This window comes from Colletotrichum phormii, assembly GCF_030913505.1.
Source record: "Colletotrichum phormii strain CBS 102054 chromosome Unknown BDP81scaffold_16, whole genome shotgun sequence".
Lineage (NCBI taxonomy): Eukaryota > Fungi > Ascomycota > Sordariomycetes > Glomerellales > Glomerellaceae > Colletotrichum > Colletotrichum phormii.
Genome location: NW_026851458.1, coordinates 741,641 through 758,875, shown reverse-complemented (window position 1 = coordinate 758,875; position 17,235 = coordinate 741,641). Strand labels below are relative to the sequence as shown.

Here is a 17,235-nt window from a genome sequence, read left to right as displayed (position 1 = left end):
TCCCAAACCAAATGTAGCAATAGCGCACCGTAAATCACTTTTCCGTTCCCAGTAATATGCTTGAATGATAGTGGCATCGTAACTCAAGACGTCTCAGGCATCTTTCGTGTACTCGGACTTTTGGCGCCAAATGTGGCCGTATCTCATGACAATCACCGGGATCGGCGCAAGACAAATGCTGAAAGCACCTAGCATTGTGAACCCCCAACCATAACCAAAGGTCTGCACCATGGGTCCGCTCGCAAGGGGTAGGAAAGTGCCCGCCAGGCATCTCGTCACGATGACGCCGGTCATGGCAGAGGCAGAGTACAGGCCTGTGGCGTCGACGACGTAGGCTGAGAGCGGGAGGGAGGCCATCAGGAGAGTGAAGCCGAGCATCGCGACGGAGAGGAGAAGAAGGCCGACAGGGAGGTGGAGCTCTGCGATCCAGCCATATGCGGTGATGGAGAGGGGCAGGGTGAACGCGCCGATGATAACCAGCGGGAGGCGGTACTCGGGGCGTCCTACGGGGTCGTTGCCGCGAAGCTTCACATAAATCCTATCGAGACTGAAGTTGCTGACAAGGACACTGATGAATGATCCGACACCTGAGTTTGTTAGAGTGCGTGGATATCGGGCGGATTTTCGGGGAAGACTCACTGAAGGACATGAATGAAAGACCAGTCAGGGCGGGCGAGAAGCCATACACGTCCTGGAGAATGACAGGCAAGCTGATGGACATGACGTAAAAGTAGGCGAATGTTATGCATCCAAAGAACGACAATCCCATCAGAACATTTGACCTGAGCAAAACATAGAAAGGCCGCTTGATCGACTCCCATAGCTTAATTAAGCTCTTATGGTCATCAACTCTGGCAGGGTGAAGCGGTGCCCCGTGCTCATCAGCATGCTTCGCGGCACGTCGTCTCAAGATGGTCATCTTATACGTCTCCCGGAAGCAGGTGAGGAATAAAATCTCACAAACCGTTGCCAAACCAGCACTCATCCAGAGAACCTGTCTCCAGCCGAGGGTCTGCGCAATGGCGCCGCTAATCATCGGACCGACCGCGCCGCCCATGAGCGGGGCGAGAGATACTATGCTCATCGCCGAGCCGCGGTTGTCCGGGACGAACATGTCGCCGATGATGGCCGGGTTAAGCACATTGGAAGCGACGGCGAGACCGGTGAGGCAGCGGGCGCCGATGAGAAGCGGGGTGCTCGTGCTGATGGCGGCGAGGACCGTAGCGATGATGAAGAGGATGTTGGCGGCGTTCATAACGGGGTAGCGTCCGTAAATTTCGGAAAGGGGCGCAATGAGGAGGGGACCTGCGGCTTCACCGAGCTCCCAGATTGTGACGAGCAAGGCGGCCGCTGGTGAGTTTGTGCCCTCATTCTGGCCTAGGTCTTCGATGATGTGGGCGGCTACAGGGACGACTGAGATGCAGGTGAAAGTGCTGGGAAGGATGTCAGCTCAAACGTGGCCATGAGATCTTTGATGCAATGCACATCAGGTTTGATGATTGTCATACACGGTGAACGCGGTGAGAGCCAGCAATGCGACCAGAGTCCACTTGAAGGGTGCGGGCCATTCCCTGGGGTTTTCAGAGTCGCCATTGGGGTCAAAGTCGAGCAAGTGCTTCGAGATGTCTTCCTCGCAGATGGGGTCCTCGACCAGCAGAGGCTGTTCCTCGTCCATGGTTGCCATGTCGTCGACCGGGGATTCCAATGACAGAATTGTATTAGGAACAGAAATAAGGTATGTTCAGTCAAAGAAAAGGAAGGCAGTAACTACGAGCGGCGGTAGGATGGAGGGACCACTCGACTAAGGTAAGGCAGTAAGAACCGGCTAACAAAGCGGCATGGCAAGCGCCCTTTGCGTGATTGCCCCACGCCCTTGGCCATCTTTTTTTTCTTCTTCCTTCTGGCCCGGACGAAAATTTGAACGGCCGGGGTCGGGAAGGTGGCGACGGCGGGGCCGCTGCTTGCTGTCCGTCACACGTGACATCCGCTTATGTGCGACCGGCTGTGGCATCCGGGTACCTCTGATACCGCAGAATTGCAATATCAAGCCATCTTTGGTTCCATCTAGGTACCGATATTGATCTTGTCTTTATCTTTCGCATTCCGCAACCGGGGAACACAACATCAATGAGGGGTCCAAAAGGTCGATCTGAGGAAGCACGGCCATTAACCTTTCGATCTTGAGATTGACTCTATTGATTGGTCGTAGGTGGACCCGCTCCATTCTCGATTCGGCCTAGTGCGGGGTCGGCCTTCCGAGTCTCTTTCTCCGGCCGGCCGGCGGTCTCGGTGAGCGCGAGGTCTAACAGCATCCACCCACCGCCCACGTAAGGCGCGAATGACATCTTCAAAGACTGAGCCTGGTTGTTCCCATTAGTTTCAATACGAAAGCCAGACCGAGGTGGCAAAGCGACGCAACATGGACAATCAACACTATCATCGTATTGCATTCTCGTTCTGAGGCAGATTGCCTGCACAATAACACAGCCAAATCCTGGCCAGCCTAAGATTGAGAATATTGCACGAGTTCCTACTAGAAGCCATAATATGTTGGTTCTTTTCATCTATCCATGATTGGAAACCTCTTAGGCATCAAGACTTGACCCAAGTCAGACAACCAATTTTCTCGACCAAAAAGAGAGGGCTCTCTTTCCCGTCCAGGTCCTCTCCAGGGGTTCTATTGCCCTCGCTCATGTCGGAATCCTCAGCAGCCCCATTCACAGTTTCCTCACTGGCTTCGTAATAGACATCTGCGGCACCATTCTCAGCTTCCTCCAATATCTGACCCCTAGCCAACTTCTTCTCGAAGATGTCATCGACGGCAGCTTCAAGCAGGCGACCAATGAGCGCTTTGTGGTCACGATCCTCTTTCACCATGCTCTCGATCAGTTCTTTCTCCTGCCGATCGAGTTCCTCGCGTTGACGGCGGATGTCATCAAGACTGAATAGAGTGCGGTTCTCAAGAACGTTCTTCGTAAGCACCATGGCCTTGATTTTCTCATCGACATCGGACACCAAGTCTTCTAGCTGGGCCGCGCGGGAAACGTCTTGAAGAGTCTCGACCACTCTCAGTGCGGCCCGCAAGTGCTGGTTGACTCCGCGGGCAGTTGTGGGTAGTCTATGCACGGCTGTGTGCCTTAGCTGATGTGTGCGGAAAAGAACTTCCTTAATGGAGGTGCCTGCCGGCGTGGTAGCGTGCGCAGGCAACTTCAGGCCAGTTGTATTGAAGACACTGGTCCACTTCGTCAACTCGACCGCCGAAGAACAGTCCCAGCCTTGGCCCCGAAGAACGTGCGGTATCCATTTGGTTGCAAAGTCAAAGCAGCAGTCCTCAAGAATCCTCTGGACGGTGGTGAGAATGTTATGTTGGGTGTTGTAAGGGAGGCGTGCGGGATACAAGGAGGGGAGATCGGGGTGCGGTGGTGGATGTGTCAGGGTGATCCCTTGCGCCTTGTTAGTGAAGTTGCGTACCTAATTGCAAGATAAAAGATGACTTACCCGAGTCGACATCGCAGATATCTGCGGGAGTTTGAGACGGCGCTGTAGCCTCAATTGAGGCATGAGGCTCATCGGCAGGAGGCGCTTCTTCTGGAACCTCTTCTGCTGGGGGAGTGGAACATGCTTCCTCAGGATATACTTCGGGAATCTGATCGAGCTCATCATCACCCTCGCCTTCAGACTGACTCATCTCTTCCAAAGCGTTTGCAACCGACCTCACTGCATCGGCCTCAGAAGCCTCTCGCTCAGCGTCCTGCTGCGGGGTGCTCTGGAACAGGTTCGGAAACATGACCTTGGCGCGGAGGTCGGACTCGAATACCCGGGTTTCCAACAGGTGCTGCGCCATGAGGGCGGTCTTCTCCTCGCCATAACTGAAGAACAGCGATCGAACAGCGACCGTGTTCTTGATCAAAACCTCTTTGACCTTCTTCTTTTTGCGCAACTGGGCATCAACGCCGCTAAAGATTGCTCTGCAGGTGCTGTACACTCGCTCAAGGTCTGCATTCTTGTAGCTCATTGTAAGGTTTGTGGGGAAGGTGGGAAAGCTTCGATGCCAGCAGAAGAAGCCGTCGATGGGGGATTGAGCTACCTTCATATAGAATATGGTGCCCAGAAATATCGATCGAAGCTGGTTGGATGCCTAGCTGCATGTCTTTGTTGGTGGTCGGCCTCCTGCAGCGACCGTCCCAACACATGTCTAAGGCACCGACAAGCGGCAAACGAAACTGTGCAGTTTCAGGACTACATTCTGGCTCATTAGGCTTCAGTGCATGCCATGTCATTATTCTCGCAGCTTCATTCATGCGGGTCCAATTTTGGCGGCTTTGACATTTGATCGATTTGGTTGCTCGTTGGTCTGAGTTTATCAGCCCGGCCCATAACGACTGTATTTCTAAAGCATGCCAGTACTTATGCTGCCAAGTCTAGAAACGATCATCAGCCCACTATGCATATCAGGCATATATTTCTACATTTGTGAGCGGGGTGTCTGGCTGCGGACTACAGAGGGTATGCATTGTATCATCAATCGTTCTTTGAACAGTAGACTCAGATAGCAATTCTTGAAGAAATAGGCATCCATTGTAATCATGTCGAGAGTCTCTTTTACGCCAGGTACGTAGTCCTATAAGGGGATCGGAAACATAGACGGGGAAAAAACAGTTCAACCCCCCGGTGCTGAATTAGGAGCTACATCTCTTGGTGCAGGTGACAGGAATCGAACTCTAACCCGTAGCTTGTCCTCTAGTAGGCTTTTTAGCATATTGAATGCTGACCATAAACTACCTACTCCAATACCCATCCCGGTTTGACCTGACCCGCCGACCAGGATGGGCGCCTGCTGTTTGTAGTGACGGTAATTGTAATCTCGGGACCTACGATAGCTTCTTCGTATGTGTATTCATATGGTCTAGACGGGAAGTAGTCATCGGCTGAAGGGTTGAGATGGGAAGTGCGGTCGGTACCACTTGCTCCTTCCCTACAAACTCGGCACTAGGGGACGCCGCATGATCCTCCCGGGGCCGCAAAGAACTAAGTCAAATCTTGGCTCAAAAGTAGTTCGTTTCTTTTGTGTGTTCATGTCACCTCATAGCAATCATTGGACTTAGGGTATTGATCTTCTTATAGCAAAAAAGGGGGCGTTCTAAATCTACTTCGTGATGCTGATACAGTAGTACTCCAATGCCCACATCTTTGAGGCACAATTCTCTCCACTCGTCCCCAAAATTGGATTCCATGCATACAACTGAGCCAACGTAACTACATTAGCGCTTGAGAACGTGGTGCAAGTCGCACCCGAAGGTGCTTCGGCGTAGCGAGCACAGTTTGAGTTGATGCCATCTTGCGTCGGACCCGGAGCAGCCACAGTGATCCCAACGCAGTAGTACTCGTTGGCCCACATTGAAGACGCACAGTTCTCTCCATTGGTACCGAGAACTGTGTTCCAGGCGTACAGCTGATCAGTCGAAATGCTGTTGCTGCTTGCAAAGTCGCCGCAGACAACTCCAGACGGCGCCTTAGCAAACTTGGAGCAGCTCGACACGATGCCGGTCTGGGTTGGGCCTGGGGCTGTGACCTGGGTCGCAGTCGTCGAGACCGCAGCAGTGGCTGTAGTTGCTTGTGTCGTCGTCGCTGCGGATGATGATCCAGAAACACCAACACAGTAGTACTCGTCCGCCCACATGGAACCCGCGCAGTTCTCTCCGCTGGCCCCCAGCACGCTATTCCAAGCATAGAGCTGAGCGGTTGTGATGTTGTTGCGAGAGGCAAAGACGCTACAGACGTCACCGGAGATTGCCTCTGCGTACTTGTTGCAGCTAGACGTAATTCCAGTCTGAGTTGGGCCCGGGGCAGTCACGGCAGAAGTCTGGGTTGGCTTCCACGTGCCGATACAGTAGTACTCACTAGCCCATAGGGCGGTTGAGCATTCAGAACCAGCAGTGCCAAGGACAGGGTTCCATGCATAGAGCTGAGCTGGTACGATCGAATTACGCGTGGCAAACGCTTCACAGCCGTCTCCGGCAGTAGCACTGGCGTAGTTGTTACACTGCAAATCAACAGAGTTAGTCATGTGTCTTGGTCATTGACTTATTGTAAACGGTGCGTCTTACGTTGGTGACAAGCCCGTCTTGAGTTGGGCTAGGGGCTGTTCCTCCTGAAACAGGGTTGACAATGTCTGTTGCGGTCGTCGTGACCGATACGATGCCCCCAGCACCTCCTCGTTGTTGGTTCCCGGCATTGGCCTCTGTGCCTAAGGGTGGTGCTGGCAAAGTGTAAGTAGCATTGACGCCAGGAGAACTGTCCAGCAATATCGGTCAGCCCATTTCAAACTTAGCATAGTTGATCAAAGTCCTTCTTACCTTATGCATACCCACTGGCCCTCAGTAAGACTGTCACAAAGTCCGAGGATGTACGTGTTCCACTTCTTAAACTGCACAATAGTAGTGTCACCGCCGATGGATGCTGCAATGCTCGCACTTGAAGGACGTTCGTCAGCATCAAAAGAACTGGAATGACGAAGTTTGGTTTACAATACTCACCAAGTCTCGTTGCTTCCAACCTTCTGCAGTGTGCACCGCTGTGGCAGACAAACCGAGCCAGAGACAGCACAGGTATCACTGTTGGTGAACCACTGAAGTGCGCCGGTGCTCACGCCGTACTGAGATGACAAGTCATCGCATGACGATGCCCTAGGCTCCAAACCGGGTGTAGATCTTTTGATCCAGTCCAACGCATTATTCCTCTTTGATGCAGAAGCAGAACCAAGCGTCTGACCAGCGCACGTGGTCGTAGCAGCGGTTGTGGAACTGGTAGCAGTAGCCACGGCAGTCGTCGAAGATCCCACGTTTACGGAAGATAGGGGCGCTGCAGTCTCATAATTCCAAGGCAGTGCAATAGTGAAGTCGGGAATTGTTTTATTGCAGACATCTTGGATATCATAAATTTGGTCTGCGAGATACTCCGAGTAGTCGGTGTCCGGCAGGAAGATGGACGAGAGGCGAGTGTAAAGCTGATTGATGAAACAATCATTGCACAACTGGTTGACGTGTTAGTGCGGGATAATTGATATCACTACTAGTAGAGAGACCAACTCACAATATCGTCTTCGTACAGGTTGGCCAGACGAACGTTTGCCTCGGGGATGTCCGTGGAGTTGCCGCCGCAAGTGGGATCTGAGGGATTGGCATCACAGTCAACCCGCAACACATCGGCTCCGACCCACTCCTGGGATTCTGTGAGGCAGTACGTGTAATTGTCGGATCTTTGAAATATCAGCATGATACCGTAGAGATAGCTCCAGGCAATAATACGAACCGAGATGGCAAACAGGCGAAGATGAGATTGTCAACAACACGCTCAGTGACCGTCCAAATGGGTACAAGCTTTCCATATGCTGTGAAAGTCTGCTCGAAGCAGGGGTCAGAGACATTGTAATTCCACGATCCAACGGCTTCAGCACAGCCTGAGTCGCAGACAGCCGTGAGGTTGTCATCGGTCCACCAGTAGTTCTCCAGGTTCATCGTCATCTGCAGTAACGTCTGGTCACATTCTGGGATAGTTTGATTTCTATTTGATTGATCAGCCCAGGTAACACAAATGATATCTCCATGTCAAGGCACTCACAGTGCTGTAATGCAGTCTGATGTGACGTTCAGTGACTTGGCGAGCTTATCACCATTGATGGCTGGGTAGAGATTGAATGAGTGACATGTTTGAAGAAAACTAAGCGCAATGAACAGAACCGAGAATGAGTGACTCTCCATGACGATGACAATTGCCTAGAGCGGCGGCCTCTATGCTGGTAAGGAATGGACGGGCACAAGATTGATACTGCGGCTCATCTCATGAGCGAAGCCTTCGGTATATGGACCTTGAACTCATTTACCGGGAGAGAAAGACATTAACAGATGATTAGTTGACTCTAGTCTCTCGTCGATGTTATCGGCATCAGACTCGGCACTAAGAGAGCGGAAATTGGTCTGACAACAATGATTCCAAACTTCTAAGTGAAGTTGCATTAGGCTGCAGCTTCTAAGTATGGGGCCTGCAGGGAACGCTTTACCCTAGCCATGTGATATCGAAGCCGAGGAGATTGAAGAACTGCACGCGACGGAAGTGCTTTCTGCAGGGTTGGAATCCTTGCCGGATTCGGGCGTCCCGCAAGTGAGTCGGTAATCGCATCTTTGTTCGTTTACGCGAGCTGCGACGCAGTTTGATAGGTCTGGCTGCTAGTCTAGACTGCAAGGAAAAGGAGTTGTCTCAATCTTTCTTGCCTCCAAGTAAGCACGACGGGCCGAAGCCGTGCTGTAGCCTGCGGCACAGCAGTCATCTGGACTCAAAAAGTGGTTCATGTCAGCGGCAATTTCGTGCCGAGGCGAGCCAAGAATGGCGAAGAGTAGCCAAGTCCAGGTAAGCTTTTTTGTGACAGGGGCCGGGGGTTAGATGAGATTCTCCGCCCAACAAGGCTTGGAGGGTCACATCGCCAGCTCCATGCAACCGACCTGCTTACTCCCTGCGGCCGTTGGTCTTGAATTTGGGATGGCTTCGGAAGCAGGTGAGATGCTAATTCGGTCAAAAGAGGGTCATTTGATATCAATACAAGTCAAGCTGACGAGGAACTTCTGCCAAGCCGGTCAAAGCCGCCGAGACCGTCTGACCATCAAAGTCTCGATCGACATGTTGAGGGAGTTCAAGGGTGACTTTTTGACAATCTACAGTCCGCTCTGGGTATGCCCATCTAGAACAGGCTATATCCGACGCTACATGTATCCATAGCATCAGCTCAATCTCACTCTGCATCAAATGGCCCGAGTCGAAATGCAACCACAACCCCTGCAGTCCGGGGTGGATCAGGAGCGAGCAAGCGAGCACGTTGTCGTTGCCTGTTGTTGAACGACACGCCGGTTCTCGATCTTGAAGAGCTGGGTCCTTTATTTGATGCAATTGCCATATTTGTGTCTGGGGGGCTGCCAGTTTGCTCTTGAAACTCTTTCGCTACTGAGTTACCCATCATTCTAGACTCCAAAGAGTCGCCCAAGGCCGCGGGGATGTTTTCACTCCTTCTTCTTTACGCCTTCGTGGCAGCCATTCCTTTTCTCATCTCAGCCGTTCCTTTAGACTCTAGCAACCACGTCGCGCCTATCACTCCTTATTTAATTCCTTCTCTCGACCACCTTCTTACCGGACGAGCCCTTCCGACTGGTACCTGCAACGCAGACACTCCATGTGAGAATGCTGCTTGCTGTGGTACCAATGGGCTTTGCGGTTACTCTCCAACAGAGTGCGGCAAGGGCAACTGCACGTCGAACTGTGATGCCAAAGCTCAATGTGGCCAGTACGGCAAAGTAGGCGCTCAGGAATGCCCTTTGAGTGTCTGCTGTTCCGAGTTCGGGTGAGTGACAGAGTCGATGAATCTTCACTACTCCATGTCAGTCGTGCATTTGCTGATCAAAAATGCACCAGGTTCTGCGGTTCTACAAGTGATTTCTGCGGTAAAGGCTGCCAAAAGGATTTTGGCGGTTGCGGCAATGTTACAAGACCATCCTGTTCAGGCAATTCTGTCTCCAAGCGCACAATTGGTTACTACGAAGGATGGTCAAACACCCGCAGTTGCCAAGCAGTATCGCCGGAGGACCTCAACCTGAACGGATTTTCTCACATCAACTTTGCTTTTGCATTTTTCGACCCGCAGACTTTCCAGATTGCTCCCATGGACACCGAGACTGGAAAGCTTTACAGCCGCTTCACAGCACTCAAGAAGAACAACGCCGGGCTAGAAGCATGGATCTCCGTTGGCGGCTGGTCTTTCACCGACCCAGGAGCTACTAGGACAGCCTTCAGCGACATGACGAGCACGTCTGGAAACAGGCAGAAGTTCATTTCTGGTCTGATTGACTTCATGGAGCACGTAAGTATACCTTCAGCAATCCTTCTTCCTTACCTTAAGCTAACAAGAATCGACTTGTAGTATGGCTTCGACGGCGTTGATCTTGATTGGGAGTATCCTCAAGCCGACGACAGAGGCGGCGTCACAGCAGACAAGAAGAACTACGCTCTGCTTACCAAGGAGCTCAGGGCTGCTTTTGGTACGTTTTTTTTCTATCATCTCATGATCATTCAGCTTGATTAACCCGCGCAAGGCTCCCGCTACGGAATTTCAATGACGCTGCCGACGTCATATTGGTATCTTCAGCATTTTGATCTTGCATCGATTGCGGCAGATGTCGATTGGTTCAACTTCATGGCCTACGACTGTGAGTCTCACCCAACCACCATGACAACACCACGAACCCCTAGACTGACATCACTTGGAAGTACACGGAACTTGGGACGCTGCGTCCAAGTTTGTCGGGCCTTTCCTTGCACCCCATACCAATGTTACTGAGATCGATATGGGTCTCGATCTCCTGTGGAGAGCTGGCGTTAAGCCTGCCAAGATCATTCTGGGCCTTGGGTGGTACGGACGCAGCTTCACGCTCTCTGACCCCTCTTGCAACAAACCTAATGGCGTTTGCCAATTTTCAGGTGGTGCTTTGGCAGGGCAGTGTTCCAACGCATCGGGCATCTTGACCCTGCAAGAGATTAACTCGGTCATTGACTATAACGGCGTCAAGCCTGTGTGGGACAAGGACGCCATGGTGAAGTGGATTACCTGGGATGACAACCAGTGGGTCTCGTACGACGACGACGACACCTTTGAGCAGAAGCGCAAGTTTGCCAACTCCCGCTGCTTGGGAGGCACAATGGTGAGTGTAACTTCTGTTCTTACCCCATGTAGTTGCCAAGCTGATTCGGTGATTTAGGTCTGGGCCATGGATCAAAGAGACCAGGGAGAGGACAATGGACTGGCTCCCGCATCCGGAGTCACGACTGGTCAGCAAGAAGATGCCCAAGAAATGGCTCAAGGACTTGCAGCAGGAGTTTCGTGCTACACGACAGATTGCGGAGCGAGCTGCAAGAAGGGCACCAATCCAGTCACTCAGATGAATGGACAGCCCGGTATGCTCTCAACCAGCGATCGCTGCGACAAGAACAAGTATCGCACTCTATGCTGCGATGATGGCACAACTATGGGCACCTGCAAGTGGCGTGGGTACCGCGGTCTAGGTCTATCGTGCATGAGTGGCTGCGATGACGAGGAGACTGAGGTTCTACAGGATACGAATAACCACAGCAAGAATGGCGACCAGACATGCACTGGAGGTATCCAAAGTTACTGCTGCAAGGGCTTCGAATCGGCTCCGACGAAAGAAGAGCTCGAGGAGGAGGCCAAAGAAAAGGCCGAGGAGTTGGCCGAAGAGGCGGCTGAACAAGCAGCTCTCGACATTGCAGCCAAGGCTTTCTGTCGACTCGCCATTCCTGCTCTCTTGGCACCCTTGGAGTTGATCGAAGCCGCTATTCCGATCATTGGTAAGTTAAGCGACATCCATAACTCCTTCAAAAGGCTCTTGAATGTTCTGTGCTAATGATTTCAGGCGAAATTCTGGATATCGCTGAGATTGCTGCGACGCCAGCCTTGATTCAACTCTGCACAGATGGCATTGAGAAAGAAGGCAAAGCTGTGTTCAAGGTTTTCGGCAAGGAACACTCCGTTTCGTTCGACAAGCCGTCCAAGACGGTGTCACGGCCGCCAAAGTCTAGCCATGTAAGTTTCTTTTCCATCTCTTTCTGGTCGTAGCCAAATGCTAACATCTACAAGTCATCGGCAAAGACCTCTTCGTGTCCTTCCAACGTCAAGCGTGCAGATGACGGGAGACCTTGCAAAAGACAAAAGCGCTATATGACTTCACATCGAACTAGTGAAATCGTAGTATCAACAAGCAGGCTTCCAGGCGACGGCTACAAGATTCCTTGCGCTGGTGGTAACGGTGTCTATCCGGAGGCTTGCAAGAACTACAGGTCCATCGTGGACAACTACCCGAAGTACAAGACCATCACCTGCCCGTACCGTAAGGTCGACGACAAGAAACGCCCCATCACGGGAACCTTCAACAGACAGCGGGCGACGGCACTCTGGGATCCTGTCATCAATGCGCCCAACGGATGCTCTCCAGATGAATACCCGCCAGCGGTCATGGCACCTGTGAACGATGGGTACAGCTTACTCACTTCCATGATCAAGGATAGTGACACGGAGGTACGGAAGCTCCTCAGTGCGAAGCCACCCTCGGTAGATGGTCAGATGGTTCGTTATCTTGACCTAGTCGACAACCGGGAAGCCGGAAAGATCTTCGACAAATGCCGACAACCGCCTGTGGCCAATGATTTACACAGTACCGTCACCGTCATCAGCCCAGATGCCCGGGTCCCCATCGAGTGGCATCTGACCAAGGTGGCACTCTCACGTCTCGTCTGGGAGCTCGACTTTGATGGCCTCCCTGATGACTCTAACGATTACGGTATCGCGGACAATATCTGTGTACCGACGATCAACGGAGTGAAGCACCCCGGCTACGCTCTCCTTAATGAGGATGTATACTTTGATAATCACCAGGCGGAAGCAGACCTGAGAGACACGTGGCCCAATGGCCCTGCACAGAAGCGTTGGGTCGAGCCAGCAGGCTTGGTGGTGGAGGGTGTCAACTCCACACGGGTGGCAACGCCAGAGGAGCTGCGCGAACACCTCGGCTTCGATGAGTGCACGGATAGCAATTGCTCGCGAGAGATTGAGAAGCTGAAAGACGTGGCCAGAAGGTTCAGAGACACGGCCGAGAAGGCGGCCAACTCGCCTGCTGAAGCGCCGGCCCCCGAGCCAACGCCGGTCCATGAACACAGCGTCGTCCAAGCTCTTCCTCCGAGCCAACCTGGACGGTCGTTTGACTCTGATATTCCTATGTATACTGGTATCTGATATGTTCAAGTCTCGACAGTAGATTCAATACAACTCATAAACTCTGATGATGTTCTTACCTCAACTTGTTATGTGCCTGCGCCGCTTGGTTGATCCTTCCACTAGATGTCTGCCTTCTTCACCCATTCCACTAGTTTATTGCGGCCCCCCGCACTATTGTAGTCTTCTGGCCATCCGTTCTGGACAAGAATCTCTTTAATTTCCTTGAAGAAAAGTCAGTCAGTTCCGTTTAGACTAGGCACAACATTGCTTACTTTTATTTCCTCACTCCAGTGACCTTTCGACAGGACGCCTGGGTCGTCGTGACGGGGAAGGCCAAAGTACTCAAACGCCTTGAACTTGTCGAGTATTCCCTCCAGCCACGCCTTCAGGGGAAGAGTGATGTCGTCGCACAATGTCTCTCTCCATATCCGAGGATCGCCCTCTCCATATCGCCCCACCGGCTCGGGGTACACAGGCCCCGTGATGATATACTTCGTCACTGTGCCGTCCATCGTGTCCAGTAGCCATATGTCACCGTCCCTGTTTACACTCATAGTGAGAGGGATCACCCAAGGCGGAAAGCCCTCAAACGACTGAAGGTCATGAGACAGAGCATGCAGCCATTTGGGCTTGAACACTCCAACGGCTGGTATCAAAGACACGGCGGTACGGTAGTTGATGGGGAATGTTTCCGGAGTGATCCAAAGGGGATTGCCGTCAATGTACGGCAGATGCCCGATTAAGTCCACGACTCGTTCGTTACAATTTCGCATCCCAGTGGCCGCGAGCGCCTCAGGGGTGATTTCTGGCCAACCCCCCGACGGCGCGTGACGAACTAGAGAGGGGTCGACGTGCGGCAGACTCTGGTAGAAAGATGTGAGAGAGGCGATGATGTTGTCGCGGGAGTACCGAGGCTGTTCGTCCGGAAGTCGTGGGTCTGGCGGGAGATCTTGGGGGTCCGGAATAGTCTCCATCTGGGCATTTGTCTTGGCATCTGGTGATGGGCGACGCAAAAGGGTGATGGGGAGAACCAAGAGTCGTTGCCAACTCAGGGAACCCCGCGCATCCAGTAGCTTAGTAAGCCTCCAGGGTGAGTATCAAAATGTCTCCCCCTGGCCTCCTGTCTACGGGCAAGCTGATGCTTAGGTAATGTGAGAATACCGTACACCTTCATTCAAGCGCGAACAAGAGTCTTTCTTTCAACTAATACCTTACCTGCAACGGTATTATGGCCACAAACACGCCGCGTACTCGGGATACTTCCCCGGCACGCCATAAATTTGACTCAGATCATCACTGAACATTTGCGGCCCCTTCAAGAACGCGTCCTTCTCCTTGGAAATCTCCTTGGTAATAAAGAGATGCCTCTTCAGCGCCACGTTCCACGCAAAGCTCGAAGGTCCCACGCCTCCAAATTGTGCCGCTCCCAACATGACGAGAAAGTCAATCGTGCCCTTCTGATCCCACGTCAACGCATCTAGCCTCTTGCGATTCTTCCCCGTCAGCAGGTCATGCTTCGTCACGACCCGCACCCCGCGCGGCACCGCGTCCGCCTCGAGCATCGCCACCTGCGTATCGTTCCCGGACGCGACGTACATGACTGACAGGCCCCATCGACTCGCCTGGTCAAAGAATGCGTCCGTCTGCTTGCTATACTCGGACCACTCCCGCATCGGATCCACCGGATTCCAGCTGTCGAGCGCTTCCTTCTCGGTGAATAGGTGCGCGCCGAAGAAGTGCCGGTTGATGCTGAGGATCGTGGCGGTCGCGAGCTGCTGGACGTCCGCGCGGAACTCGAGAATGGTGCCAAAGGTCGTCGCGAAGACCTCGCCGTCGCTGTTGATCGGGTACGTGAGGTATGACCGGCCGAGGTCCACCATCATCGGGCCCTCCGTGGGACGCCCGGTCGGCGCGGTGTCGGTGGTGTTTTTGATGTCGTCGAGCCACTTGTGCAGCTGCGATTGCCACTTTTCCGGATGCTCAATGCCCGTGCTGGCGATTTGCTCCTCATCGACAAGGGATTCCGGGAAGAGGCCGAGGGACCATGTTCGTGCTGGTCCTAGGGATTCGTAGACTTCGTCGGTGTCGTTGTAGAGCCGCAGCTGGGGGCACGAGAGATGCAGCGAGTCGATGAAGTGTTGCCTGTCAAAGAGGTACTCCATCTCCTGTCTCCGCCCCGTCCGGATGTGGGAGATGTCCGAGTCGCTGCGCTTGAAGATGCGCGGCATGACCAACGAGCCTCCGGCCAGCATCGTGTATCGTACGCAGTTCAAGATCGAGTTGCGGATATTCCCAATCCCGCCGACATTGTTGTCGCATGTAAACACAACCTGCATCGCCTTTCCCGAATCCCACTCCGTCTTGTCGCAAATCGCCCGGATGACGTCCGAATTGATCGGCTCGAAGTCAAAGATGCCCTGATGGGATAATCGCGGAATCCACGGAAGGCTCGAATCCATGCCAACACGGTCGAGGCCCAGCTGTTCACGGAACATCCACAGGAACAGGAAAAAGACGCTCACTCCAGCCGCATTGATTAAGCGTCTGGCGCGGCTGAAGCGCCGTGCTGGGTACCCTCCGATGATGCTCATGATGTGGTTATTGTGGGTAGGAATGCGACTGGAGCTGCCTCTAGAACGGATACCCATTGGGAAAGGCGAAGGACCTTGAGTGAGGTTTTGAGAGTTTTCCCACGAGGGACGGTTCATCCCTTGTGTGCCAACGCTGCGTTCCAGATCATCGCCCCAGGGTTGCAGGCCACCCCTTTCATGGCTACACAAGACGCGTCTGGTGGTAGCTTATCGCGTTTGCTTGAATGGGAATAGAAGGTTAGCTTAGTTGTCACTGTCGTAGATCCCACCGCCGTCATATCAATAGTTCAGCCCAAAGCGGAAGCTAAATCAGAACGCTCGGACACTGTGGGATTCGGGGCCTGATAGCTCTTCGGGGCATATTCAGAAGAGCAAAGCGACAAAAACATTGCTCACTATTGAGCTTTCCCAGGACGTTTCTGTTTGGAATGCTAAGAGCAGGTGTGGTCCACAGCATGTCACTCCCTACAGGAAAATGGTCGCATTTCATCCCTTTCGTCCTACAGATGTTGTGAAACTGGATCATTTGATTTTCGAGGACAGTGGTTCTTTCCGGAATGAGCCAATGAGAAGGCGCTCGGATCTGCTCGACAAGCTACGCGGCAACCAACAAGAACATGGTGGGTCTTTCCACATTCATACTTAAGTATGGTACAATACGTAAGGGTGTCAAAGGTACTAAGCCATGATTAGACGTTATGTTGCTTAGATGTGCTCGAGTTGAAGCTATCTCAAAGGCTCAGAAGAAACACGTCGTCACGTCGAGAGGCTAATACATCTTGACATAGTTTTCTTGCCTATCCAGGCCCCATCAAGGTACATTGGCCATAGGCTGTGTTGTGGCCAAAAAGATGATATGATATCAAGTCAAAACCCCCTGGAGGCAATCGAGCAAGTCTCTGCTTTCCTCTATCTGATTCCGTCTTTCAAGATGCGGCCGATGGGTGTGCTCAGGCCTCGTTCAACGTTGCGAACCCCGATGCTGACTCGAGAATCAAAGTGGGGACTTTCATGGCCCGAAGCTGGTTCGTATCACAATGGCAGAATGGTTGAGAGATTCCTCACGGCGATACGGATCGTAGCCGGTTTCCTCATTCTCGTGGCAACGCTGTGCATTCTGGTATTTGCCTCGGGCGCTCACACAGGAATTGGGGTCAAAGGCGCGTTGGCTCCCATGTCACTTGCCATACCTTGGGTTCAATGGCATCTCGAAACAATTCGATACACTGACAGTAACAGCCACATGACATGGAGTAATTTTAGGAACCTACTTCTAGGCTTTGCCATATGCCATTCGATAATGAGTGTAGATATACGGCGGTGCTGATGGTCTTCATGCAGAGAGACTTCGTTGAGTTGCGTTAGTGTCATATGCAGGCAGCTTTGTTTACCTTTGGCCAAGATTCTTCTACGGTCTCGATGTAGGTGCGAGCACCGCCTATCGGAATCAATTTGATGCCAGTTTCCCGCACTTTTTGTCATCACCCAAGATTAGTCAATAGGTGTCAGGAAAGATATAGATGACTTACAAGTAGTCCAGGAACATCTGCTTTGGTATCCACTCCCGAAACCTAGAAACCATGCGCTACCGCGGGCCTTGCTCGGCACTGTGCCGATGGGCTGAGGATCGTCACCAGGGGACCCCATTCTTCAAGAGCTTCCAGAATGGAGCTGATGCTTCGTCTGTTGTACCTCAGATCGTTCGAATATTCAATCTTGCAGGATTGAAGTATAGGATCGGGACATTAGTGCAACGCAATCCTAAGCGGTTGGGAAGTCGAGGTTCTTCCAAACTCCCGCCTCTCATTAGCACTT

At 52.5% G+C, this 17,235-nt stretch overlaps 5 protein-coding genes across 5 annotated transcripts; 1 reads left to right on the top strand and 4 right to left on the bottom strand.

Moving 5' to 3' along the window:
• Positions 1–93: 93 nt before the first annotated feature.
• BDP81DRAFT_325698 (major facilitator superfamily transporter) lies at positions 94–1,675 on the bottom strand (the record flags this gene model as incomplete). Its single annotated transcript, XM_060584997.1, has 3 exons — positions 94–587; positions 640–1,372; positions 1,511–1,675. The coding sequence occupies 3 exons, from the start codon at positions 1,673–1,675 to the stop codon at positions 94–96; spliced, it is 1,392 nt and encodes a 463-aa protein (XP_060442627.1).
• A 627-nt stretch (positions 1,676–2,302) lies between these two features.
• On the bottom strand, positions 2,303–4,076 carry BDP81DRAFT_433553 (uncharacterized protein). Its single transcript, XM_060590866.1, has 2 exons — positions 3,499–4,076; positions 2,303–3,443 (listed from the first exon to the last, which is right to left on the bottom strand). Exons 1-2 carry the CDS (start codon positions 4,013–4,015, stop codon positions 2,593–2,595), a joined length of 1,368 nt encoding a protein of 455 aa, XP_060442626.1. The 5' UTR covers positions 4,016–4,076; the 3' UTR covers positions 2,303–2,592.
• Positions 4,077–5,081: 1,005 nt separating this feature from the next.
• BDP81DRAFT_408496 (uncharacterized protein) lies at positions 5,082–7,969 on the bottom strand. Its single transcript, XM_060589050.1, has 7 exons — positions 7,621–7,969; positions 7,312–7,563; positions 7,093–7,258; positions 6,537–7,033; positions 6,357–6,473; positions 6,108–6,294; positions 5,082–6,043 (listed from the first exon to the last, which is right to left on the bottom strand). Exons 1-7 carry the CDS (start codon positions 7,758–7,760, stop codon positions 5,147–5,149), a joined length of 2,256 nt encoding a protein of 751 aa, XP_060442625.1. The 5' UTR covers positions 7,761–7,969; the 3' UTR covers positions 5,082–5,146.
• A 704-nt stretch (positions 7,970–8,673) lies between these two features.
• Positions 8,674–13,094, top strand: BDP81DRAFT_64566 (family 18 glycosyl hydrolase). The gene is made up of 8 exons (XM_060596101.1): positions 8,674–9,388; positions 9,460–9,904; positions 9,965–10,082; positions 10,137–10,250; positions 10,312–10,748; positions 10,800–11,406; positions 11,472–11,641; positions 11,696–13,094. Exons 1-8 carry the CDS (start codon positions 9,045–9,047, stop codon positions 12,845–12,847), a joined length of 3,387 nt encoding a protein of 1,128 aa, XP_060442624.1. The 5' UTR covers positions 8,674–9,044; the 3' UTR covers positions 12,848–13,094.
• On the bottom strand, positions 12,949–15,420 carry BDP81DRAFT_451954 (uncharacterized protein; the record flags this gene model as incomplete). The annotated part of the gene is made up of 3 exons (XM_060592697.1): positions 12,949–13,050; positions 13,102–13,912; positions 14,081–15,420. 3 exons carry the CDS (start codon positions 15,418–15,420, stop codon positions 12,949–12,951), a joined length of 2,253 nt encoding a protein of 750 aa, XP_060442623.1.
• Positions 15,421–17,235: the final 1,815 nt, after the last annotated feature.

Excerpts from the sequence above, each read along its gene's own strand:
- BDP81DRAFT_433553 (XM_060590866.1), bottom strand. The coding sequence starts at position 4,015 with ATGAGCTACAAGAATGCAGACCTTGAGCGAGTGTACAGCACCTGCAGA. Across the intron at positions 3,444-3,498 it reads TATCTGCGATGTCGACTCGG|GGATCACCCTGACACATCCA; the intron begins GTAAGTCATCTT and ends ACAAGGCGCAAG.
- BDP81DRAFT_408496 (XM_060589050.1), bottom strand. The coding sequence starts at position 7,760 with ATGGAGAGTCACTCATTCTCGGTTCTGTTCATTGCGCTTAGTTTTCTT. Across the intron at positions 6,295-6,356 it reads GGCCAGTGGGTATGCATAAG|TTCTCCTGGCGTCAATGCTA; the intron begins GTAAGAAGGACT and ends ATTGCTGGACAG. Across the intron at positions 6,044-6,107 it reads AAGACGGGCTTGTCACCAAC|TGTAACAACTACGCCAGTGC; the intron begins GTAAGACGCACC and ends GTTGATTTGCAG.
- BDP81DRAFT_64566 (XM_060596101.1), top strand. The coding sequence starts at position 9,045 with ATGTTTTCACTCCTTCTTCTTTACGCCTTCGTGGCAGCCATTCCTTTT. Across the intron at positions 9,389-9,459 it reads GTCTGCTGTTCCGAGTTCGG|GTTCTGCGGTTCTACAAGTG; the intron begins GTGAGTGACAGA and ends AAAATGCACCAG. Across the intron at positions 9,905-9,964 it reads TGATTGACTTCATGGAGCAC|TATGGCTTCGACGGCGTTGA; the intron begins GTAAGTATACCT and ends ATCGACTTGTAG.